Raw genomic sequence first — 26348 nt, forward strand, 5'->3', positions numbered from 1 at the left:
CTTGAATTGAATTACCACTAAGACTTGATTGAACTAGTTGGGTCCAATCCAAGTTTCTAAACCATGGACTTAGGTGGTTTACCCTTTATATCCAATGAGTCTCCTAAACAATTTAAAACGAGGCTATCAATGATGTGACATAAAGATTTTTTTGTAACATTGAAACATTATAAACCCTAAATTAAAACTGTAATAAATAATAAATAAAGTGAAATCCGGTGTAGTTTTTTTTCCCAACTAAAGAACTTTAGAAAGTAGAGAGAAGAAGATTTGCAATTTGGGTTTTGTTTGTTGCATTGAATGGTTGAAAATTTTTGGGTTTCTATGAATCATTATATCTTTAGATAATGTGTAATATTTTTATTAGGTGGAATGATTATTTGCAGCCCAAACTTCAATCAAACAAAGATCATTAATAGTTTAAATTTGAAAAGTTTTTTGTGCACATATGATTTAATTTTTTAATAAAAACTATTATGTAAATAAAGCAAGAAAATCATTTCACAATAATGAGTCGAGTTAAACACGAGTTAGAGTCACTTGAGTTCTACTCTTGAGTTGAGCATCAACTTGGCATTGACTAGTTTAGTGAGTTTACAAGCTCATAACTCGATTAGAGTAAAATATCAATAAAATTTTAAAAATTTTAATCTTGCACTTACACTATGAGATTTTTTTTTTATTTTAAAAATATGATGATAGTTGGTAAATATATAATATATAAAGTTAAAATGTGGTTGTTTTTTTTTTTTAATCCAAGCTCATGTAAGCTATTTTTAACTCAAGCTTAAACTCAAGTCAAGATCTTACCAACTCAGCGAGCTTGAACTCCATATATATGCTCTTGAGTCGAGCTTAAGCCAATTACTACTCGGTTTTGTTCAGCTTATTTACACCTTTTCCTCCATTACATTGATAGTAATTATAATTTTGGCCAAACGACTATTTCCCACCCAAGGTATGCTGTAATGACAAGTTTCCCCCCTTTAACTATGGAAATACCAAACACCCACCCATGGCCAGTTAAATTTAACAGAACCCTAACGCCTGAAAATTTTATCTCCTTTTGCCCCCCTAAAGTTTGAAAAAAAAAATTTTCCCCCAGCCTAAGTTTAAGAAAATGGCAGTTTCACCCTAGGGTTTGGTTTTGAAATCTCCGGCGACCTCTCCGGCTCCGTTGCCGACGGCTTCTCCCTCCCGAAGAATCCTCTCCTTCCGGTGATCGGTTTCCTCCCATTTGGAGGCCCGATCGTCGTCGGAAAAGCGGTGGGAGACGAAGAACTTCGTCGGGGAAGACGAAGTTCTTCGTTGTCTTCTTCTGGGAAGCCGATCGTCTTCCCAGACGAAGACGACGGCTTCGTCTTCGTCTGGGAAGACGAAGAACTTCGTCTTCCCCGACGAAGTTCTTCGTCTCCCACCGCTTTTCCGGCGACGATCGGGCCTCCAAATGGGAGGAAACCGATCACCGGAAGGAGAGGATTCTTCGGGAGGGAGAAGCCGTCGGCAACGGAGCCGGAGAGGTCGCCGGAGATTTCAAAACCAAACCCTAGGGTGAAACTGCCATTTTCTTAAACTTAGGCTGGGGGAAAATTTTTGTTTTCAAACTTTAGGGGGGCAAAAGGAGATAAAATTTTCAGGCGTTAGGGTTCTGTTAAATTTAACTGGTCATGGGTGGGTGTTTGGTATTTCCATAGTTAAAGGGGGGAAACTTGTCATTACAGCATACCTTGGGTGGGAAATAGTCGTTTGGCCTATAATTTTTCATTGAACATTTAGTATTCTTTGTTAGTACATTGAATTTTTACTCTTCTGTTCAATTAAAAGTCTGTTCAAATTCTAATCGTTGTTATCTTAGCTTATTTGTGCGTAAGAATCTAAATTCAATATGTCGGTTTCACATCAGCAAGAGTCTAATCAATTTTTTATTACTACTATTATAGCTTAACTTACACAAAATTTTGATTTGAATAAATCTACTAGTACGAGAAATTGCACCAACAATATTATAATCGGAAACAATTTGATATAGATGTGGAGAATTTAATACAATGATGCACCACTAAAGATGTTGAGAGAAGAAAGAGAGGGAAGAGAGAATAGAAGAAAAAAAAAGAGAAAATAAGGACTTGGTATCTCTATAATTTTAGTAAATATAAATAATAAAACTATATATACAGCTTTATATATATATAATGATATTTCATTATGTGATTAAACGTTGTTTTATCTTTAATTTTTAACAATCTATTTATATGATAATACATTATTTATTATATATAAAAATTGTATATATAATACTACTTAATATAAAAACATATTTATAATTGAAATTTGTATTAAGTGCATAAAGTAGTTTTGTAATCCACTAAAAAGGGACAAATTAGGAAATTAAAGTGACACCAAACAATTTTAATTAACAAAAGTGGATAAAGAACCGAAAAATGGATTTTTCAAACTTAAAGGGTACAAGAGTAATTTAATCAAAGTTTTGGGTGGAAGAGGTATTCAGCCTTTTTATTAAATTAAATTAATATTGTGAAGATCATTTGTCTTTACCAAGCCGAACGGCCCATTGGTTTTACTTCGCTCTTAAGTTGCCGTGTTTCTACTCCTCGTCGACTAACAAAAGGAATTTTGAAGCTAAACAAAATTTCCAGGAAAATTCACTACATTTTATTTAAGGGAAACCAAACATAGCCGATTCCGACCACCATGTGGGTGCAGATTCTTTGCGGTCTCGTAATTTACAAACTGTTCAAGCGAATTTTCTGCGGTGACGATGTTTTGGACATCGAAACCTCCGATTCTATTGCGATTTTCTCGGTTGCAAATAGGTTTAATTTTTTACTTTTTTTAAAGTATTTTCTTAAAAATTCTACTTATTTAAGCTTAATTATATTAATATTTTGGCTTTTATGGTTTCTGATTAGAAAGCTAATTTTTTATTTATTAATTTTACTAAATTTGTAGATTAGAGAAGCTTTATGGAGGTAAGGCACACGTGGGGCTCCGAATTCCGGATCCGGATACGGGTTCGAGACAGAATATAGATATTGTTCTTGTTACTAAGGGGTAAAGTTTTCATTTTTTATCACATATATTGATGTTCAAATTTTTTTATTTGTTTAGCTGATAAATAGAAGAATTTTGTTTCCTACTGTAGATTCTGGTAGAACGAGCTTAAATTAACTAGTTGTGTTTTAAGTTATCTGGTCTTGCTCAAATACTGATGGGTAATGCTACAGAGCCAAATATGTAAGAATAATACTGCATATAGAAACTCCTTATACAAACTCAACCAGAATAAATTGAAGTGTTTGAATAAAATTTGATGATTTTAAATTAGAGATAATTTAAACAAATTAGATTAATGATATTTTAAACATACAGGGTTCTTGCATCAGATTGTGGGGAATAGTTTGTATAATTATGTAGTTTTACTCAATCTGTAATGCAAAAACTTATGGCGAGACAGAAAGTTTCAGGTGGGGACCTGAAATCTTGCACTTTAAAATCCATTCCTTTAGCACATTAATGCATGAATTAATCTGGGCATAGAATTTACTGTCAAATGAATTTTCTATAAGAAAAAATTTTGTGAACTCCATAATTCCATGGCACTTTTTTAAACTTATGTATTTATATGAGTTGATTTGGAAAATAAAAAAGCAGATGTCAACAGAAAATGAGTAGCAAAATAGCCTTGTAAATGTCTAGTTTGACATTTCATGTAATGAATTATGGTAGCATAATCCTAGTTTTATTCTCTATTTATTTATTCTTTATTTACTTTCTCAATATTCATGGCAATATAATTAATGTTTTTTTACAGGGAGGCCGTGGTGGTTTCTGTGAAGAATTTTGCAGGATTTGTATCAATCAATGGAGATGGCAGCTGGGTTTGTGAAGGCCAGCATGGCCACAGAGCACAGCATTATCCTGACCCTGTAAGTCTGTTATATATGTCTCTTCTACAGTGACCTTAGGCATGCTTCTAGTATTGATAGTTCCACATGGCTACCCTTAAAAACTCAATCACTGTTATCTATGCTGAATTTAAGACTATAAAATTTATTGATCCTTTCTTGTTGCAGTTGCTGTGTTTGTATTAACTGCATATTATTCTATATCTTATTCATTTCTGAACTTCATATTTTGTGGGCGATTTAATTTGTAATGGCATTGTAATTATATGAATGAGCTAAAGTATTGCAATGGCATTTTTCATTTTTTAGAACTAGTTGCCATGTGTTGTGAGCTTAGTAGTATTTCATTGTGTACAGCTCCTTTATGGAACAATTGTTCTCCATTATTTTAGAAGATGTTTTGATCAGATTTTTAAATATTTCTTTTCATTTGGTTTTCTTCACCAGTCCTTAAGTCTCCAATATCTGTAGCTTCGCAGAGGATAATACACCACACAGATATTTTTATTAATAATTGTTTTTTTTTTTTGTAATTTCTATGTCTCAGGTGGAGGAAGTTAAAAAACAAGCTTCAGTTCTTGAATCATATCTTGAACAAAGGGGAGTCGCCTTGCCAGAAGGATATTTCTCTTACAAAGTGATACTTCCCAATCCAAAATTTTGGTATGTGTTTAAATCTCCGTATTGGTGTGCCCAGGATTGCAGTTTAGTATATTCTGCTGCAAGTGGGGAGCTTTGATGTACTTTTCAGTTGCTTTAACTGATGAATGCATATCCCATTATAACAGAATTACTGTTTATATTGTCCCATATCGACTACTGTAATTTTGATGAAATATCTTAAACAATAAATTTATGCCTGTGCTATTGGTGATAAATGTAATGTGTTATCTATGTTTGAAGCAGCCAAAGACTGACTAGTTTTTGGGTAGAAAATTTCTTGGTTATGCACTTGACCTAGTTGATTATAGTGCTGAAACTCAACATAAATATTTTGTGTCATGGAGCTTTTTATTGCTTATAAATATTAGTTGCACTGAGAGAAAGATGAATGATTTTGATTATGACATTGAAAATATTTCAGAAAAGGAATTTGCATATTTGGAATCCATTTCAGTAGTTATGCCCTTAACTGTGTTTATATTCTGAGGGCAAGGCACTGATTTTATTACACTTAGTTGTAAAATATTTGAGGACTATCAGTGATTAACTTGTGAAATTTGGTTTTATTTTTTTAGCTCCATTTATTCAGGCAATTTTCCGCCCGAGGTCATTACCTTTGAGCAGTGGACACTATTGAAACCAGAACAAAAAAATATGCTATCTGGCTGGATTAAGGGTGCCTTTAGTGGTGGAAAAAAAGAGATGCAGGAATCTATTAATCAGCAACTCAATTTCATTCTTGGCACAGCTCCAATCTGGGACAGGTTTTGGTGTTTTTTTTTTTTTAAATTTTTCTGTACCGTAATATTCTGTGTGTATTTTAACTCTTTTTTTTCTTTTGCATATATTGAATTATGCCAATCAACTGTTTGGTGGATAATATAGATACCAATCAAGAAAATCTTAGTTCATAGATAGTAAAACCTGCAATCCAATCGTCTGCATCATATGTATGTTACTCTTGTACATAAAGATGAACCTGAATAGTAGAGACTAAAGCACTTACAAAAACAGTGATGAAAACAAGTTTACATGTATGATTAACATACATATGTTAACTCTTGTATGTAAAGATGACCTGGAATACTAGAGACTAAAGCAATTACAAAAACAGTAATGAAAACAAGTTTACATGTATGAGCAACATTTGTATGTTACTTATATGTATCTTACTCATGTTTGTAAAGATGAACCTGAATAGTAGAGATTAAAGCACTTACACAAACAGTGATGAAAACAAGGATGTTGTGATTACTTGTTAAAGTTATGATGTTTAATTTTTTTGCAAGGATTTCTGGTCCAACTCCCTGAATTGTCTGGTTGCTGTAAAAATAAAACAAAACTAGCTGTAATGAACTGTTTTACATAGACCTATCATCCTTGCTTCTGTTCTCATAGTGGAAAAAGATTGTGATCTGATAAAATGGCCACAGTTTATTGTATAAAATGTTGCTAAGCTGGTGCTAGATATTATCTCATAGATATCCAGACTGATGTTTTAGTCTAAGTTTTTTGGGTGTAGATGTGTGGTCCATCTTTTTCCAAAGAATATGTAAAATCCATGTTTGTACTGAAATTGCATGCTAGCACATAGTTTTCACATAGTAGGCTGCAATTAGCTGATTTTAGGTTTTTAAAATGCATAACTTGTTTATAATTCAATTTAATAATTTTTTATTTTTTACAAGTAATTTCTATATTAGGATCCAAATTCAATGGACAAAATTGATTCTGTGTTGTTTTCTGAAAATATATGCTTAGAGTCTCTCACTCTTGCTTGACTCTGGCAAGATCCTGTTTGACATTGATACCATGAATATTAGAATCTAGAACATTGAGGGTGCCCTCACCTTTAATTGTTTTTGTTCATTGACTTCAATTTAATTATATATTGGTTGGTTTGAATAGCCTTAGAATTTGGTTTGACCTGTGTCAGACATGTTGCATCCCACCAAGTTTGTGGAACAGATAGTATAATGTTCTCATATGTTTGGTTATTCTTTGATTGAATTATTCTCCATCATAAATTTGATGTGTTTTGTACATTGTAGCCATTTGAGGGAAAAATACAAAAACTTCACTATTTATTTGCAGGTTGGAAATTAAAGGTAATAAATATGTCCTAGGGGAATTTCTCGAATTTAAAGGGAAACAAGAAGATACACAGGCTTTGAGATCTGTCAAAAGATCGAAAGTGAGTCGTCTAGTCATCCAAAAGACAAGTATGTTTGGATTAGGTATTCTCTCAAGCATTTATAACTCTTTTCTTTTCTCTTTTATGGTACTTTTTGCCTAAGAAATGTGAACTTATACACCATATTTTAGATTGGAGAGGGTTGGGTGCTTTAAATCTTATGTTTCATCTATCAATCACTAGTACTTTGACTTGGTATAAAATTATTACTTCTATTAATGCTTTTCCATGTAATATAATCCAATTCTTTTATGCAAACTAAAATAAATTTCCTATTTTTCAATAATATCAAAATTTGTTCAGTGTCTAGGGAAGAAATTAGGTAAGTCACATGATCTTGGAATGCAAATTGCAAGTCATACTGTTGCTGTAAATAAAAGCCTAATATGATTTACGTTTGAATACCAATTAGGTAAATGGATTGAAGCAAGATTTTTGTTTTGTTTTGTTTCTTGACATGTAAGAGCAGAGGAACAATGGTGAATTTATCATTTAAGGTTGCCATATTAGTTGCATTGTTCATAGAAGGCTTTTTTAGGTGATCTAGTGGCAACAAATATCAATGCCGATGATGCAAAAATTAATTAACCATTCATGATCCAATTATTGTGCCTGAAAATGAGTCCATAATTCAGCTGTCAGCTCTCTCTCCCTCCCACCCTTGTGTGGGAAAAGAAAACCAAATATACGAAGATACCACAATCTTGTTTATGCTATAATGGTTCTGTTTGCCCTGATTTTGATTTTACTGTTAATTGCAATTGCAGCTCCTTCACGCCTCCAAGTTTTGTACTGTCCTCGTGACTACCGAAGTGAAGGCATGTCAACTTCTGAGTGGAAGGAAGTAACTGTGAGATCAAGTACTGAAGTTATATTTCAACCACAAGATTCTAGCAAAGTCCGGAAATTCAAGCTCTCTTCGATTCTCTCGATGCAACTGAGTGCCTAAAGATGTTTTTTTCTTGAGTTTGAAATCTATATTGTTTACCGTTTTGTGCACTTGAACCTTAATCCTTTTCGGTACAATCTAAGATATCTTGTAAATATTTATCTGGGAGATAGAATGAAAATTTATTTAATGTCATTTGAAGAAAAGTGAACATGAATCTGACCCTCTGATTTCTTTTATAGATGCATAGCTTATCAATGTCAGTATTAAGAACTCTTATCATAAAAATAGAAAGCTTTAAGAATCCAGGGCTTTTGGAATTTTTAGTGAGATTTGCAAGAATTTTGGCTTATGAAGAATCTGTTAAATATATATTTAGAAGTGTTAAACGTATTTGTACTTGTCGATGTATAAATATGTTTTTATCCCATTTCCTCTTCAAATTCAACAAGTATTGCCTAGCGATGCAGCTGACGCTTAAGTTGAGTTTGGTTCACAAAAAGTGAAAGAGTGATAAAAGATTACTATAAAAATAAATTATTTAAGAGATTTTTAGTTTAAATTATTATTATATCTATTAATCTTTGATAATTATAAATAATTATTATATTTAATTAGAAATAATAAATTATTATGTTACTTAATATTTTTGGATAAAAATTATTATAAAATATTTTTAATATTATTTATTACAATAATTAAAAATAAAGTTTTTTTTTCTTAAAAATTAATAAGTAAAAATAAAATTGTAACAAAATCAACATTACTTTAGTAATCTAATCTTTTAATATATAAAGGCGGATAATAATCAGATTATCTCATATATTACTTGTTATATCACAATTGGTAATATTAGATTATTAGAATATTTTATTGTTTGACAAACTAAATAAAGTAATATCAATCATAAAAAAATAGATTATTTAGGGGTGTTTGGTTTGGAGAATATTTTATTACTAAAATTAATTAATTACCTTGAAGATAAATTATCTTGATGATTATTGGGTATAAATTATTACTATGTTTGATAAAATTTAATAAATTGAATAGATATAAATAATTATTATGTTTTGGTAAGAGTAATAAAATAATATTAGTATATTATTTTACTTAAATATCCTTAGATATAATTATTCTAAAATATTTTTTTATGTTATTTATTATATTAATTGAAAATAAGATTATTTTTGTTGTAAAAAATTAATAAATAAGGATATAATTATAATAAAATAAAGATTATCTTAATAATTTTTTAATACTTAAAATGGAGGTGGTAATCAAATTACCATTTATATTATTGTCATATCACCATTGGTAATAAAATATTATTGAAATATTTTATTACTTATAAACCAAACAAAACAATGTAAGTAATAAAAGATAAATTACAAGAGTAATTTTTAATACGCTCTAACTAAACGTACCCTTAGAATAATATATTGTATTTGTGAACCAAGCATCCCATAATGTTATGTTTTTCGAGTTAGATTTAGCAAGAACCTCTCAATTACAACCAATTTTTCATGCCTCACAATAAAATAGTATTTCCCACCAAGGTTTAGTCTTAAAACACATTTTCACTCATAGTTGACATAAATAGTATTTTTTCATGCAAAATCAAACTCTCTTAAGAAAAAAACTAATGATATAAGGGCAAAATGTTAATTTTATTATTTATTAATTTAAACAAAAACTAGTTTTCTATTAAACCAAAACATTTTAAACCCGACAACTTAACCTTTAAAAATGTTTAAAAACTCATAAATTAATTTTTGAAATTTTTTTTAAACCTCCATATATTTTGAAACTAATATACTACCATAATAGTTGTAATATGACATTTATACTTATAATTTATTATATCACGTTCAACTTTTTTTTACTATAGCTATCATTTTTAAAACTATTCAGGATAGGCTAATATATAAAAAAATTTTAAAAGACCACAAAATTTTTTGAATTACTAATAACCCCCTAAATTTTCTCAAAAAGACCCCAACATTTTAAAAATTATTTTAACACCCTAAAATTAAAATACAATTTATGACAAATACACATATCTATAGGAAGAAAGGAAGACAGGTAAAGGTGGAAGAAAATAGAAATAAGAAGTTTGTTATATAATTTGGATATTTAAAAGGTTTTTTTAATTTTTGTTAATTTAGACTTAGACGATAATTTTGAAAAAAGAGATATGTGAAATAAAATGATAATTTCACTTTCTAATATTATTATTTCAATAAAAGAGTGGCTAAAGGACCATTTCCCATACAAATTATAGTTCAATCTCAAAATTATACCCACGAAAGATAAAAAATTCAAACCCCCGTCTATAAGTTAACAACCATCAAAATTTTCAATTAGAGGCATGGGCAAAACTGTTATTTTACCCCTAAACCCTAAAACCTTAAAATTTATATCATTTTCCACCCTACGTTTTAAAAACTAACACTTTACCCTATTCTTAAAATTTGAAAAGTTTAGATTTTACCACTAGGGTTTGTTTCCTTTCTCCAACCACCACCGTTTCGATTGACGATCGATGTTTTCCACCCATCTTCCAAATTTAGCCACAAAGGATGACAAAGGACAACCACCCACCACCACAAAGGACAACAAAGAGTCGTCTTTCATCGTTTGGAAGACATGATGAAGGACGACGCTTCATTGTTCTTCATCATGTCATCCAAACATGACAACACTTCATTGTCCTTTGTTATGTTGTTCAGACATGAAAATGTTTCATTGTCCAGATTGAATAACAAAGGATTGTTCTTCGTCAGAGAAGACTATCGCTTCTTCTTGATAACCAGTCGAATTCTCTATGCCACCGAAAATGAAACTTAGAAAGAGGGAGAAGTGAATTTTTTTTAAAGTTTAATCATGGGGGGAAAATATAAATTTTCTAAATTAAGGGAGGAAAATAATATAAATTTTTAAGGTTTTATAGTTTGGGGGTAAAATGACAATTTTACCCTTACCTCTAATTAAAAATTTTAACAATAGCTAACTCATAGGTGAGTATTTAAATTATTCATTTGCCATGAATGTGCTTTTGAGATTGGATGAAAATTTGGGTGGGAAATTGTCCTTTGGCCTAAAAAGGTTTATGTAATACTCCTAGGTAATATAAAGGGCAATTTAGTCAATTTCTATTACTCAATTTTTTTGGGTTTTAAATTGTGTGTTTGCTCATGTATCCAAAGATTGTGTCTATTGTGCATTTATTATAAATATCTTTCTGCATTTATATATGTATATATATTCAGATAATATTGGATTTGGAAAATTATCCATGTATTACCTATTTGATTTGAGAATTAAAATCCATGGTCCCATGACGATCATAAATGTCAAACATGTGTGAAAGATGAGCGTGGATAGGGGATAATTGCCTTGAAGGTTACCATCTCCAGCCTAATGTAAAAGCCATGGCATTGGAAAAACAAAAAAAGAAGAGATTGATGAATTTGTTTGGATTTACTCAGCACCCATACAGAGAGAGAGAGGGAGAGAGGAGAACTTGTGCACCGATCAGGGAAGGAAATTATTAAGGAAACCTTTACCACGGGAAGACCATTGTGATCGCCGGAGGAAAGGTAAGCCTTCAATTCTTATTCCTTCTTGCACCAAACTCTGTAATTTGGAATCCTGTATGCATGTATGCATAATTGTCATCGTATGAGCAATTTTTTTAACTAACCTTCAAGGGATTTTGATATATAGTGAAAAAACATGGGTCTATTGCAAATTAATAACAAATTTATTGAAACTCTTTTTTAAACTAGTGATTATTCTATTAATTTATTTTTAATTTTTTAATAACTATAAATATAAAGCTTTAAATTAAAAGTACGAATGAAGAAGAACACTCTTTTTATATTAAACAAAACAGTTTCATCCTCACTAAAAATTAAAATAGGGTTATAGAGAAAAATAATAAGGGCTACAAATCATTTCTTATTATTCTTTGGTAAAGACAAAAATATGTAACAAGTTAACTAAATTTATAAAACTGTACAAAACACAAAGCTACAGCAAAATATTTGGTTATAGATTAAGGGCACAAGATTTTTGAATGCATCATGAAATGTCTCTTGTATGTATATACATGAATAGAAAAGAAATTCAAGAATCCCAGCAGTATTCCCATGAAGAAACTTATAAATTTATAATCAGCTAATACAAAGTAAAGAGAAACAAGCATCATAAAACCACAACAAAAATACAGGGAACCAAGGAAGCAGAGGATCCACAATCTATTCTGGAGCAGAACACCTGGAACCAGTAGCTGGACAAGATAAACAAAAATATCAATTGAAACTGATTTAGAACTTAGATCTGATATTTGATCTTGGACAGAAATGCCTTTGCAAGTTCCGATAAATCAACGCAACGAAACTTGCAGTATGTAAGCACAAACTTCCCATTTTGATAGCTTACCAAGAAACGATAAGCTCCGTGGCCAGGAGAGAGCTTTGCGACAGAAAGGATGATCCCAGAACTGCTTCATAAATAAAACAAAAGCAGGAAATAAGTTCGATACCAGATAAATGTTACCAATTTTTGCAGAAGACCAATCAAAAGACTTAAAAGAGGACCTAAGATTCAACAAGGTGATCTCAGGCTCTTTTGTACCCATTACCACACCCATCTAAATCTGTGCTTGCAATAGGGAAAGTTTTTATGAAACAAGTTAAAGTTTACACTTCAATGAATAATTTGTCATTGAGACACCAACTTACTGGAGATTTTCAATGAATGCATGAATTTCAACCATATTTCATGTTTGTTTGAAAGGCACATGTGAACCCAATAATTGCAAATCAAACAGAGATACCAACAGAACAATGATCTTGCACAGACAGGATGGCTAAGGGACATTCAATTAAAATGGTTTGTGTGAGATCAGAACTGAAACAGAGATCAAGAGAAATGGTTATAACAAAAGGCCTCCCATTTCTGACCTCAACTCAGGGAACTTGAGCCGCAATAATGCCTCACAAACCACAAACAAAATAGCCTTATTCTGGAGATTTCATCGAAGTAAGCTCTGCATCCTTTCCAGAACTCTGAATATTCTGTAAAAATAAAGCACAACACAATGAAGTGAACAAACAAAGTGCAGAAAATTATCATTTTGAATTTTAAAATGATCTATAGTTTGGTAAAGAGAAAACAAAGCACGTTTCCATAATCATGACATTTTATGGTTGTACTAATACATATACCAAGGTTGCCTTGAATGACCTTCACGCTACTATTAAATTCAATAATTTTTTTGTATCTTTTGTCTACAGAGTTATTGACTACTTCCAAGATAATGTCAATATAAAAGAAAGTTAATTATAAGTTCATGAGGACGCAAGACCTTATCCTCAAGAAACAATGATTAGAAGTAAGTGGAATGAGATAATACAAAGATAAGTAACTGTTAAATGACTATGTACCACTTTTTTCTATGTAGAAATTGAATAGTAGTATTAAGGTCACCCTCCCAGCATCCTAATTCGCCATCCAATTTCTTTACTTCTCGTAAACTTGGTACACTTAAGACTCCTTCAAAGAAAGTCTTCATATTGTGGCATTCATGAACTATCAATTCTTCCAAAGCTGGAAATTTGAAGACATAATTCCCGGAGCAGAAGCTTGTGAGATTTTTTAAATTACGAAGTGACAACAGCTTTAATTTTTCAAAAACAATTTCCTCAGCTTTTGTACTCCCCTCACTTGATACGACTTCTGCCATCATTTTACATTCTGACAATCTCAGTTTTTCAAGTCGCACCAAACTTTTGGCTGTTGAAGATGATACTAAGTTTATCAATCCATCACAGTACCATACTTCTAGAGTTATGAGATTTTCAAAAGTTGCTGAAGACGACACTAAACTAATCAAATTGTGGCAAAAATTTACATTTAACATTTCAAGATTTTGAAGAATTGAGCCCAAATGAGATTTTTCTTTCCAGATGTACTCCAAATTGAAAAGCCCCCATAGCTCTAGTTCCTTTATTTGTGTGAGCATGCTTACATGTTTCTCATCTTTTTCACATAAGAATATCTCTTCATATGAACTCGATCTTAATACAAGTTTTTTGAGATTGTTAAATCTCTGAAGGCTTCCAATTGGAATATTCGATGATTCATCCTTAGTGATCTTAAGAATTTTCACTTTGGAAAACTGATGTTCTGGAAGCTGGTCTTGCCATATAAGTGTGACGTCTTTTCCACTTAGTGTCAATTCCTCTGACTCAGAGTTAACCTGATGATTGATCAAGTAAATTATAAAAAAAATTAATGTTTTTTTCAATATTTCTAGCTTTACTTTTTTTAACAAAAAGTAAGGAGAAAAAAAATTTTAAATGTAGACAACTAATTTGTCATCCTAATATCGATTGTGCTATTTAGCTTTAATTTGTGCATTGAACATAAAAAAAATTCTTTTTTAGTGCGTGTAAAATTAAAATTTTGTAACTTAATATTTTTTCTATAAAAGAAAATTTCAATTAATTTGTACGCCAAGAATTCAAGTTTGAATGTGAATAAGAAAATTCAAAGAAAAACAATCTTAAACTAAATGCATACCTCTTTTTCATACAGTTGTTGTATGGTTGTATTTAGGTGACCATTCCAACTCCATTTGCGTTTATCCCACCGATCTTGTTGAACTTTCTGTAAACTTGGTGTGTTTAAGTTTCCTACAGAGAAAGTCTTCATCATAGGACAGCCATCTACAGTCAGTTCTTCCAAAGACGGGAATTTCAATGCATAATTCCCAGAGTAGAAGCATGTGAGATTTTGTAAGTATTCAAGTGACAACAACTTCAGTTTGCCAAAAACAATTTCATCTTCTGCTGCTACATCTTCTGTCTTATTTGATACTATTTCTGTCATCATTCTGCAACTTTTAATTTGCATTTCTCTCAACTGCACCAAATTTTTTGCTATTGCAGGTGTGAGTAAGTTCATCAATCCATCACACGAATATACATTCAAAACTGTTAGATTCTCAAAAGATGCTGAGGATGGCAGAACATTTATCATTCTATCACAACCATCTACTTCTAGAACTTCAAGATTTTGAAGAAGAGAGTCTAGTTTGGAGCCTTTTCCCCAAAGGTACTTTGCATCAGAAAGATGACGCAACTCTAAACTTTTTATTTGTATCAAGATGTTTGTATGTTTCTCATCCTCTCCACATGTAAATATCTCCTCGTATGAGCAGTCAAAGAGAATGAGTTTTTCTAGCTTAACCGATCTCTGAAGGATGCCAACCGAAATATTGGCAGATTTATCCTGTTTGATGTCAATTGTACATCTACAAAATTTTTCTGGAAACTGATGCAGAAATTTTATCATGTCATCCGCTCTGCTTAAGGTTAATTTCTCCAAATTGGGGTTAATCTGCAAACAAATTAGACAAAATAAAGCTAAAGTTGAAGTTCTCAAACAATTTGACACAAAAATATTGTATTTATTTAAGCAGAAATAGAATATGAAAATATTTTGAATCAATGCACAGGTAAATATTTTTCATGTTACTTTTATTTTTTGAAAAGTAGAAGTAAAAATAAAAGGCACTTACCTTTTCGGCCAGGAAGAAGCTCATATATTCTGAAGTGAATGTTTTTATTTTGCCACAATTATACACTTCCAACATCTTTAACACTGGCCATTCAGAAGTGTGTACTCCAGGATAAAAAGTTGTAAGTTCAGGCAAATTCTCCAGTTTTAGGAAGGTTACTCGTGAAAATACAAATGTCTTGTTTGCCTCCACTCCTTTTGAAATAATCTCCTTCAAAACATTACAATTGCATATCTCAATGTATCTAAGCTGCTCAAAGCTTTTCACCATGGATGATAAAAATACATATTGGAGTTTTCCACAACCATTCAGGATCAAGTTTGTCAAGTTTTGATAACAAGAAGAAGTTGCCACAAGTTGACTATCCCAAAGTATTTCACAATTGACTGATTGTAGCTTTAAGAACTTCAAATTGGGGACAACAACCTGCACTCAGATTTTTTTTTGTTGTAAAATATTAGTAAAAACATTCAAGAATCTTAGAAATACCAAGTTTTTTATGTTATTCATTTTCAAAAAGAAATTCAAATAGTTTATCTAATAGATTTTAATTTTCTTGGACTACGTATTATATATCTCTCTTAGATATATAATGTTATAAAACTCTCAGAATTAATTGTTGTCTGAAATCTTCTCAGAATTAATTACTCCAAGCTTTAAGGCTTCCAAACTAGAGAAAACATCCTGCCCAGAATTTAATGTTATTTCAATGTTTTCTTAGATTAAGTAGAGAAACAAAAGCTGTATTTCATTCATTTATATATTATGACATGCCATATTAATGTTATATTAATGTTATAAAACTCTCTCTTGCCACCACGCTTATAAATATATTCTTAGGTATCTTTCTCCCTATCTAACTAGCATATGCAAAATTTATAGTACCTGTCCATGTACTAAAATTCTAATTCCAAACCATTTTTAAACCCAAGAGGAAATGCAAAAGATAGAAGAAATTGCTAATTTTTAAATATAAAAAAAATGATGAATTTATAATTTTTTTAAATATTTTTATTAAATAATAATTTTATCCTAATAATAACAATAAAATTTAATATATAAATAATTATTTAAATTTTAAAAAATTAGTGAATATGAATTTGAATTTATACTAAACTTTGTGTGGAAATAAGTTTTTTGATTTAAAAAAAAGACCAAAAAACTTGTTTCCACCCAATATTTAATAAATTCTCAAACTTTCATTCCTAAAATTTTAAAAACCTAAATTCGATTAAATTTCTATGTTAGTATTTAAGCATAACAGCTGTTTAAATAAAAATATTAAAAAAACTTTCTCGACTTGGTAGCACCGGAATCCACCGCCGGCCACTCCTGTCAGGTTCTGGACGCCCGCCGCCAGCCACCGGCGATCCTGTTCAGTCCATCTCTTTGCTGCCCTTAACCACCGTTTTCAAGCTTTTTATCTCAAAGTTTCCACTGTCTTTCCATATTTTTGAAACCCGATTTCGCCTCAAGCCACTGCCACCTCATCATCCGCCACTGCCAGCGCTCCAGCCCTCTTCCATCATCAACGCCCGCCACCTTCAATCATCCACCACTGGTCTATTCATCCCGTCGCGTCACCATCTTCCCTCTGTGCAATTGGGTTTCCTTTTCTTAATTTTGGTGACTAATTTGGTTTAATTTGAGGCTTTAATTGTGTTAATTCTGGCGTTGTGAGTTAATTATTGAAGTTGGGAATTTGTATTGTGCAGTTTGTTGTGATTGGAAGTTGTCCTAGTGGTTTTTTGGGTCTATAGTAGTTGGTGCCCAGTAGGTGTTTGACAAAAGGCCACTGTTCGTGACCCTACTTAGTTTTCGTTCTCTCAATTTTCTAATTCATATTCTTGTTGATTTTGATTTTTCTAATGATTTTACTGACATATCATTCAATGGAAGAACACATCCTTCTCGTGATTTTGGGAGATCGTGTGTTATTTGTATGGATTACTTCATTTTGGTTGGTTTCATAATTTGTTCTGTTTAGTTAAATTAGCAAAATGATCAGAGGACAAACGCCACTACACATAACGTATTTTAAAGGGGAGAAGGTAAGGTAAAAGAAATTATTAAAATTTTAAATTAAGGAGAAAATAAAATAAAATTTTTGTTTATTAAAAATTTTTATTTAAATGATAGTTAAGTAAAGACGCATATGGATATTGAGATGTTGCCTTAATAAATTCTATTATAAAAAAAAAATAAAAGACTTGTACCTTATATTCTGAAGTAAATATGTCTAGTTTGCCACAATTATGCACCTCCAACTCCTTTAACATGGGCCAATTTGAGTTGTGTTTATCATGGTAGAAAGTTGTAAGCTCGGGCAATTCTCTGAGTTTCAAAAAGACTACCCTTGGAAAGATAAATGTAGTAGTACCCTCTGTTTCTTCTTTGGCAACAATCTCCTTTAATTCCTCACAACAGTTTATCTCAAGGTGTTGAAGCTGTTTAAAGTTTTCGATTATAGATGACGGAAATACAAATTTTAGCTTTTGACAGCCATCCACAATCAATCTTTCTAAATTCTGATAGCAACAAGAGGTCGTTGGAAGTTTGTCATCCCAAATCTTCTCAAAATTAATTGCTTTAAGCTCTAAGGCTTCCAAACTCCGGAAAACAACCTGCCCAAAATTTAATGCCATTAAAAAAAATAGCATAAAACTTGAAATTAAGTCCATTTAAAGAAATTCAAATCTAGAAAGATAATAAATTAGGATAAGGTTATCACAAAGCAAACCTTTTCGTCGAAAAATGGTATGACAGTATTAATTTCCACGTCCTCGGAATTGATATTTGAGTAAAAACTTGCAATCCTTGGAAGTTCACGCAACTTCAAGAAGCGTAATTGATAGAATTCAATCTTATCATCTTTGGCAACAATCTCCTTTAATTCCTTACAACAACTTATCTCAAGGTGTTGAAGCTGTTTAAAGTTTTCGATTATAGATGACAGAAATACAAATTTTAGCTTTTGACAACCATCCACAATCAATCTTTCCAAATTCTGATAGCAACAAGAGGTCGTTGGAAGTTTGTCATCCCAAATCTTCTCAAAATTAATTGCTTTAAGCTCTAAGGCTTTCAAACTCCGGAAAACAACCTGTCCAAAATTTAATGCCATTAAAAAAAAATAGCATAAAATTTGAAATTAAGTCCATTTAAAGAAATTCAAATCTAGAAAGATAATAAATTAGGATAAGGTTATCACAAAGCAAACCTTTTCGTCGAAAAATGGTATGACAGTATCAATTTCCACATCCTCGGAATTGATATTTGAGTAAAAACTTGCAATCCTTGGAAGTTCACACAACTTCAAGAAGCGTAATTGACAGAATTCAATCTTATCAATTACTTCATTTTTGCTTGCTCTATTTTTACTTTCAACAGCAAAAATCTCAGCCAAATTCTTGCAATCTTCCACCTTAATTAATTGAAGTTGTGAAAGGCTTTTGCTAGCGTTGGAGAATGACAAGATATTTTCCAACTTATCACAGCCTTTCACTTCTATAAATTTCAAGTGGTAGAAAAACTCTGTTGAGGGTGGACCATAGCATATCTTTTCCAAGTTAATCAAATTGAAAACAATCAGAGACTCCAGGAGTGGAAAGACCTTATGAGAAATGCACTTTGTTGAGTCAACAATGCAAACAATGTTAGGATTATTATGGACATAGAGATATTTTAATTCAGAAAAACCCTTCTTGTCTAATTCGGAGAGATCATTCTTGATACCCTGCAATTTGTCTACGCATAAGAACTCAACATTTGATAACAACTGCAATTCCTCATGACAGATGAAAGAATTAAGATTCAGTTTCAGCATTCTTAAATCAGCACGCTCAATTAGCCAATAACTTTCAACAGCCATTAGCTTCCAATCACCCGTTATTAAGGACTCACCAAATTCAGTAGCCCCATTTCCAATTGATATATTATACCTTTCAAACTTTTTGGAGAAGAAGTCTTCTTGCAAAATTTGATCATCTGAAATTTCTATTTCCAAAGTTGTCAATTTGGACAAACCCTTCAACTCTTCAAGTACGTCAGCCTTCCACAAAATTGAGCATCCTCTCACATACAATTCTTCCAATTGCAATAAGCTTGACATAACATTTGGTACAATAACTTTTAGTTGCACACAATAACTTAAATCTAAAAACTGTAACTGAGTCAAGTTACCTATTTCTCCAGGCAACTGTATAATACGACAACATCGCAAACTAAGAATGTTTAGTTTTTTCAACTTTCCAATGATTGATACATCTGAAAATTTGCCAAAATCCAAATATAACGTTTGAACATTTATGAGAAAACCAAGGGACTTTGGCAAGGACGATACCTTCAAGTAAAAGAAACTTAGAACCTTGAGGTTTGTTATCTTCTCAAAAAAATTTTCAGGGATTTCAAAAGGATTGTCCATCCTTGAACTGAAAAATTTAAGTTTTGGACAATTCAAAGGCAAAATCCCACTAATCATATGACAATCAGCTAGTGAGATCATAGTGCATTTTTTCAATTGTTTTTCATTTGACCATTCCCTCCTAAAGTCATTTCGCTCTGTAAATACATGATCTTTATATGCAATTATTATGGCAACTGAACGAACAACATCATGCATGGAAAACCGTTCACTGGTTGAACCATCAAGCAACAAACAAGAATACTTGAGTTCACCAACAAGACTTGCTACCTCATCTCGTGCTTGTTCAATAGAAAGGTTAGCTCCATTCAATATATCTAAGCCCATAATGAGTTTGAACAAGTATGAAATGGTAGTATTATTTTTCATTAGGCTACAAATTAGCAAAGTTTTCTTGAGCTCGTGGCTTTTTAGATAATTGTAACTCAACTCAATCTTTGAATATCCATTTCCTAGCACACCTGCAAACTCTGTTGGAGAAGGCTGTCTTAGTTTTCGCCTGGCAGCTCTCCATTCAGAGCAACTTTGCTTGTTTCTTAATGCTCTCGCTATGGTAGTAATAACAATTGGCAAACCCTGACATTCATTGCATACTTCATTCGGCAGAGAACCCAGCTTATTTGTTTGATCAACAATATCACCTGCAAGGAGACCCTAGATTGTAGATCAGGAGGCAGAGATATGTATTCTATATGCTTCAAATATAATAAAATGGATCCCATTTGAACATCGGAACTTTATGAAGTATATATTGAACATCTTAAGAACTAAAAAAGAGATGTTTAATTAATTTACTAGCACACAAAATTTGTATTCAATTCTTAAAATTTATTTTTAAAACTGATATATAACAAGAGAAACTGAAGTTTGAAGTTTAATTAGCACAATTAATACAATTATTTTTTAATTTCTAGAGTAAATTTACTTTTTATTATTTCACGTAATATATAACAGTAAATAGAAATCACCTGCCATCTTCTTAAACAAGCTCCAAGCTTCTTCTTCCCTTAAGACACCCATCAAGAAATTATTCTTAGAATCCATACTCCGTAATACCGTAAGATCTCTTGCTGTCAGCAATAATTTACATCCCCCACGGTCTTTTCCACAAGGAATACCGAGAGCCTGCAAATCTAATTGTTCCCATATATTATCTAAAATTACAAGCACATTCGTATCATTCTTCAGTCTCGCACACAACTTGCTCGCTCGTTCAGCCTCCTCCTCAAATTTCACACCTAACTGACGCGCAAGTTCATCTTGAATCTTTTTAGTATCTGGTTTATCGGATACCTCTACGAAAACCACCTCATTCAATTTCGGGTTATTCTTGGCTTGTTGACCAACTTCTTTGACCAGTGTGGTTTTACCAATTCCACCCATTCCATAAACCCCAATAATTCCAACCGCAGGATCATCTAATGCCTTCAGCACATCGTTGAAAACTGACCTTCTTGATTCAAATTCCTCATAATCTATGTTAGTGAGCCGATTGTGTTCACGAGTGGTAGGATGAGAAACTCCAGCAAATTTTTCTTTTTCCTGAAGAAGTTCAGTTATAGCGTTCAGCTTTTTCCATGCTTTCCTGCCATTTTTGTGGTAAGTGATCAAGTTGAAACAACTGCTGTTTGATTTCTCTTGAATCAGCTTGCGTGTTTCTTCGATGGTGGAATCCACATCCCCCTGCCAGTCTTCAACAGTCTGTTTGATCTTTTCCACATTTTTTTTAGCAGCAACAACCTTAGCCTTCACCTCCTCTCTTGCATCCTCCAGCTTTCCAGCTTCTTTTTTAAGATTGTGAAAGTTGGTTTTGTAGTTGTACAAGTACTTAAACTGACGGCCAATCGGAGCACTTAAGCACTTTCCAACTTCTATAACAGCATTCCCAGCAGCGTCTGCCATTCTCAAGCACAAGGAAAGATTCGGTATCAGACAGATTAGAACGGAAAGAAAGAAAAGGAAAGAGAACTCAGAGATCAAAAGAAGAGAGGGTCAAAGAGATACAGGACATTTGTAGTATTGATTGGTAATTTTAATTAAATTATTCTTCTAAATGAGATAAAGATGAAAGACTAAAATGTTTGGTTAGTCAACGAGAAGACACAAAGAGAGCAACATGCCAACAACTTTATGCATTATTCAGCAGACATTATAATCTATAATATTTACAGTTATGAAAAGAAATTCAATTTAGGAGTAAATTTTACTTTTCTTCCTGATAGCAGGAAATAATTTCCACATCCTAATTTCTAATTAATTTATGTAAGTCTTTAACATACTTTATAGCTAAGGGGGAAACTTGAACATGCATTATTTACGATGGCAGTGCAGTGATTATAGATTTTAGTCATAGAGATTTTTAAATTTATGATTGATAATACTATAGATCAAATGTTTAATATTGGAATGTATTATTGCTTCAATTTTCCTTTTCCAAAAGGAAAAAAGAGTTGGTAAATATCAAAAATTTAATCCACTTAACTTAAAAAACAAAACATTGAAGGCATTAAACTATTATCATAAACATTATGAAAAGAAAAAAGATGAAGTTAATTCCACAATTAAAAAGAAAAAATGGGCTTGTCCAATTTCTTTAATAATCAATTAAAGTGGTACTCTTGTATTATATGATCAATAATTGTGGCAAGCAAATTTTTTAAGATGCTCACTTTTTTTGCATACAAATAAAACAATATATATGAAAAATAAGTGTGAATTTATGTGTTAATTATATTATATTATTATATAATTACATATTATTTTATTTTAATATTAATTTATTTAATTATATAATTATTAATAGACAAATTAGTTGTGCATAATTTAATTGTATATGTTGGTAGAGTACAATTAGATTATGGAGGAGAAGCATGACAATAATTTAGAGTGAGACAAAGCTATCTGTGTCCAAACAACCTTAATATCTTTTTCTTTATCAATTCCTTCATAATTCCAGCGTCTTCTTGTACCATTCTTCCTCAGGTAAACTCCCTACAGTTTTAGCAACAACGTTAATAACCACGATTCAAGAAATCGGATCGAATTAAAAATTAATTTTAAATTCAAGCTAATTAATATTAAAAGAAAATTTATTTATTAGTTTGATTAAATTTAATAAATCAAACAAAATTAATAAAATTAAGTTTGATCAAAATTTAAAATATTTTTAAAAAATTTAATTATTTTTAAATAATTTAATTATTTTAAATTATACTGAATAAATTTTTAAAAATATATAAGTTTAAAAATAAAAAAAGTATCTCATAATCATAAAATATTTTATATAAATAATAATTTATAAAATTATATTTTTTTATAAAATAATAATTTTTTAATCTAATTATTTTTTTAAATCAGATAAATAACCATTGTTTTTAAATAATTAATAATTTTAAATTAAAAATAAAATAATATTTAATTATAAATTAATAAATATTAAATATTAAATATTTATTTATTTATCAATCTAAATACATAAACGTAATATTTTTAATTCGCTTCAATTTTACATTAAAGTTGAGGAGGACAACTATGAAAAAATCAAAATTAAAGTAACTTTGAAAAATAATTTCATGATTAAAACTAGATTCTGAAAGAGATGCAATCTGCAGTAAAATAATTTAGAATGAGAAATAGCTACCTAGGTCCACCAATTTGTATTTAAAATTGGTTAAGACGACAATGAGCAAAACAAAATTAAAGTAATCACAAAAAAAATGTACGATTTCAGCTAGATTCTGAAAGCGATACAGCCTGTGTCAAGACAATAATTCAGAGGCCAAAAAAACCTAAATTTTCATCAGTGATTATTAAAAATCTAAATTTTTATTAATAAATTATTAAAAATAATAATTCTTAAAATAAAATTATTATTTAATTAATAATAATTTAAAATAATAAAATATTTTTATTTTTAAAAATTAATATTTTTTGTTCGTAATTAAACTTTCAAATCTAAATTGGACCTAGATAGCTCTTTCTCATTCTAAATTATTGTTCTAAATTGGTGGACCTAGATAGCAATTTCTCACTCTAAATTATTGTGCTGCAGACTGCATGTCTTATCACTTTAACACACAGTCGTTGGCTCCACGCTTCGGTATCTGGCGTGAGAGTCACGCCTCTTTTCACTCATCCACAAAAACTTCGTTAACTAGCGCCCACTCCCTGCTAAAATACGCCGCATCACCCCTTTTTCACCATGACGTTGATTAGCTCTACTCCACGCCGTTGTTAAAACAGCCGAGTTCCAACACACCGACAACACCTCCAATTCAGTAAAAATAAAATAAATTAATAAATAAATAAAATTACCAAAAAAAATGGATGAAAATTTGTTTGAGGCTGCAGGCATGTTAACATGAACACTAAGGAGACATTATAATATCACTAAATCTATGATAATAACAGTAATGCAAAGAAATTTACTATAAAATATTTCAACAGTTTAATTTAAGAGTAAGGGTTTCTTTTAACTTTAGTGTTGGACATGAATCAAGTTGGTCCATACTCAAAAATTGACTTAGTTTAAATAAAATTTATTTAGTTTGAATTTAAATCGAGTTTAAATTGAAAAATTCAATTCATTTTTTAAACTAAACCAAATTTGATATAGATAGAGTTTGACTCAAACTAAAAATATGACTCAATTCAGTTTGAATTTAACTTATGACTTAATTCAAATATGTTAAATAGTATTATTTTGTGAATGAGTGATAAATTTGAATCATGAATAAGAGCTACATATATATTCAAATCATAAATTTAAATTAAAATCGAATCAAATTCAAATCATCTTTAATATTGACTTGATAAACTCAAATCAAATTATTTTTTATTCAAATTAAATTTAAACTAAAAAATATTTAAATTCGATTTGATTTATACCTAACCTTGTTTATGATGGTAGAAAATAATTTTCACATCCCAATTTCTAACTATTACATATAAGATGGTTTTTCATCAAATAGGAAAGCAATAAATGTAAGGGTGGGTAATAAATGTGAACACAAAACAAGGTGTGTCAAGAATCTTAGACAATTCACTTTTGGAGGTAGCTTTTATTTCCTTGCAAGAAAATTTGCCTGTGTAAAGAAGCTCCACCACCCACCTATTCATGGTGGTTGGAAATAATTTCCACGACCCACTTTCCAGTTGCTACGTATAAGACGATTTTTCACCAAATAGGAAAGCAATAAATATAAGGATGGATAATTGAATGTGAACACATTTAAAAAAGGTCGGCTAAGAATCTTAGACAATTGACTTTGGAGGAAACATTCATTGTCTTGCAGGAAAATTTGACTATTAATTGTAACCAAAATTTACAAAATTATGAATATGGATTTGAAATAGTAAATATCATTAAAAATTTATTTACATTACAACAATTGTATTTGATTTTTAATCTAAATTTTACAAAATTATAAGAATATATATAGGTTTAAAGTCTCAAATTTCATCAAAATATTTATTTTTTTATTATCTATATTATATTTATAACTTGAAGTTTACATAAATTATAAAAAATATGGATCCGAAGTTAGAAATGCAATCATAATTAAAGTTTTACATACTATAATATTTTGAATACTAATTACAAAATTATAAGTTTGGTAAATATGAAATAATATTTGAACCTAAAGTTTCAAAAATTAATCTCAATATATCTTCTACAAAACTAGTTGTTTTGTAAATATGAGATGAGATCTGAACCTAAATTTTTAAAGATTAATTCTAATATATTCTCTACAAAATCAGAAGTTTTGTGAATATAACAATATTTGAACTTGAAATTTCTAAAATTGGATGGATAATATTAAATGAGTTTTTACACTATTCTCTGTCTAGAATTTATGAGTCTTGAGAAAGTAATTAAATAAAATACCCAAGAAAAATAAATCCAAGACTACTATTTTTTTGGCATCACATCCCCAAAGATTGTAAGTCAAATATTTGGATATAATAATAGCTCTATTAAATTCGTGAAAAAATTTGAAAGATCAAATTTGAATAGCAAATTCAATAATACTTGCAGTGGCTTTTTAATTTAGTACAATTATGCAATTTTTAGAAATTTTCCTTGATTGAGATAATGTGGAAGGGAAAATATTTTCCACCCTTCATTTTTTTAATATGCTCTAGTACTACCAATTTTGGGAAAAAATTCTAAATTAATATTTTCACGTTAATGAAAAACTATCAAACTAGTCCCATAAACATTATATCATTATTTGAAGTGAACGTAACTACCAATAGTAGTTATCATGGGTATGAGTAAAGTCATTGATAAAATAATTTTTAATTTGAAGATAGTTATAATAAAAAATCTCAATCATACCACTATAAGTTAACTAAGATTTGACAAATAAAAAATAATACAAAGTAAACCATAAAATAATATATGTGATTGTAAATGTCATTAGTTGTATACTCGTGGACTATATATTAGGTGAATTTATATTAAACATCCATAAAAATTAAATTTATTAATGATTTAGATCTTGTTAATATAATGAATCTTGATGTTTCAAGACTTATTTCAAAAATAAAATATGAGTCACTTAATTAGTAATATGAATGCTCAAAATTTTTGTAATTAGAATTCATCGTTTATAATTATTTTGGAGGCACAAATGTTATCTGTGTTTTATCATTAAGACGAC

At 30.4% G+C, this 26348-nt stretch overlaps 2 protein-coding genes across 6 annotated transcripts; one reads left to right on the forward strand and one right to left on the reverse strand.

Moving 5' to 3' along the window:
* The first annotated feature begins 2563 nt into the window (after positions 1 to 2563).
* LOC123219910 lies at positions 2564 to 7889 on the forward strand. 2 transcript variants are annotated; one of them, XM_044641875.1, is made up of 7 exons: positions 2564 to 2834; positions 2971 to 3072; positions 3833 to 3947; positions 4474 to 4589; positions 5165 to 5353; positions 6684 to 6826; positions 7551 to 7889. In XM_044641875.1, exons 1-7 carry the CDS (start codon positions 2713 to 2715, stop codon positions 7730 to 7732), a joined length of 969 nt encoding a protein of 322 aa, XP_044497810.1. In that variant the 5' UTR covers positions 2564 to 2712; the 3' UTR covers positions 7733 to 7889. The 2 variants fall into 2 exon arrangements, with proteins under 2 accessions (XP_044497810.1, XP_044497811.1); XM_044641876.1 differs by having other exon boundaries at positions 6684 to 6811.
* Positions 7890 to 11705: 3816 nt separating this feature from the next.
* Positions 11706 to 21887, reverse strand: LOC123221619 (probable disease resistance protein RF9). 4 transcript variants are annotated; one of them, XM_044644480.1, is made up of 10 exons: positions 20652 to 21887; positions 18481 to 20324; positions 18001 to 18363; positions 17477 to 17884; positions 15261 to 15686; positions 14261 to 15079; positions 13123 to 13937; positions 12640 to 12753; positions 12116 to 12176; positions 11706 to 11963 (listed from the first exon to the last, which is right to left on the reverse strand). In XM_044644480.1, coding segments are annotated over exons 1-8 (5610 nt in total). In that variant the 5' UTR covers positions 21586 to 21887; the 3' UTR covers positions 11706 to 11963; positions 12116 to 12176; positions 12640 to 12752. The 4 variants fall into 4 exon arrangements, with proteins under 4 accessions (XP_044500415.1, XP_044500413.1, XP_044500416.1 ...); XM_044644478.1 differs by having other exon boundaries at positions 11706 to 12176; XM_044644481.1 differs by lacking the exon at positions 18001 to 18363 and having other exon boundaries at positions 11706 to 12176; positions 20652 to 21886.
* Positions 21888 to 26348: the final 4461 nt, after the last annotated feature.

This window comes from Mangifera indica, chromosome 7, assembly GCF_011075055.1.
Source record: "Mangifera indica cultivar Alphonso chromosome 7, CATAS_Mindica_2.1, whole genome shotgun sequence".
Lineage (NCBI taxonomy): Eukaryota > Viridiplantae > Streptophyta > Magnoliopsida > Sapindales > Anacardiaceae > Mangifera > Mangifera indica.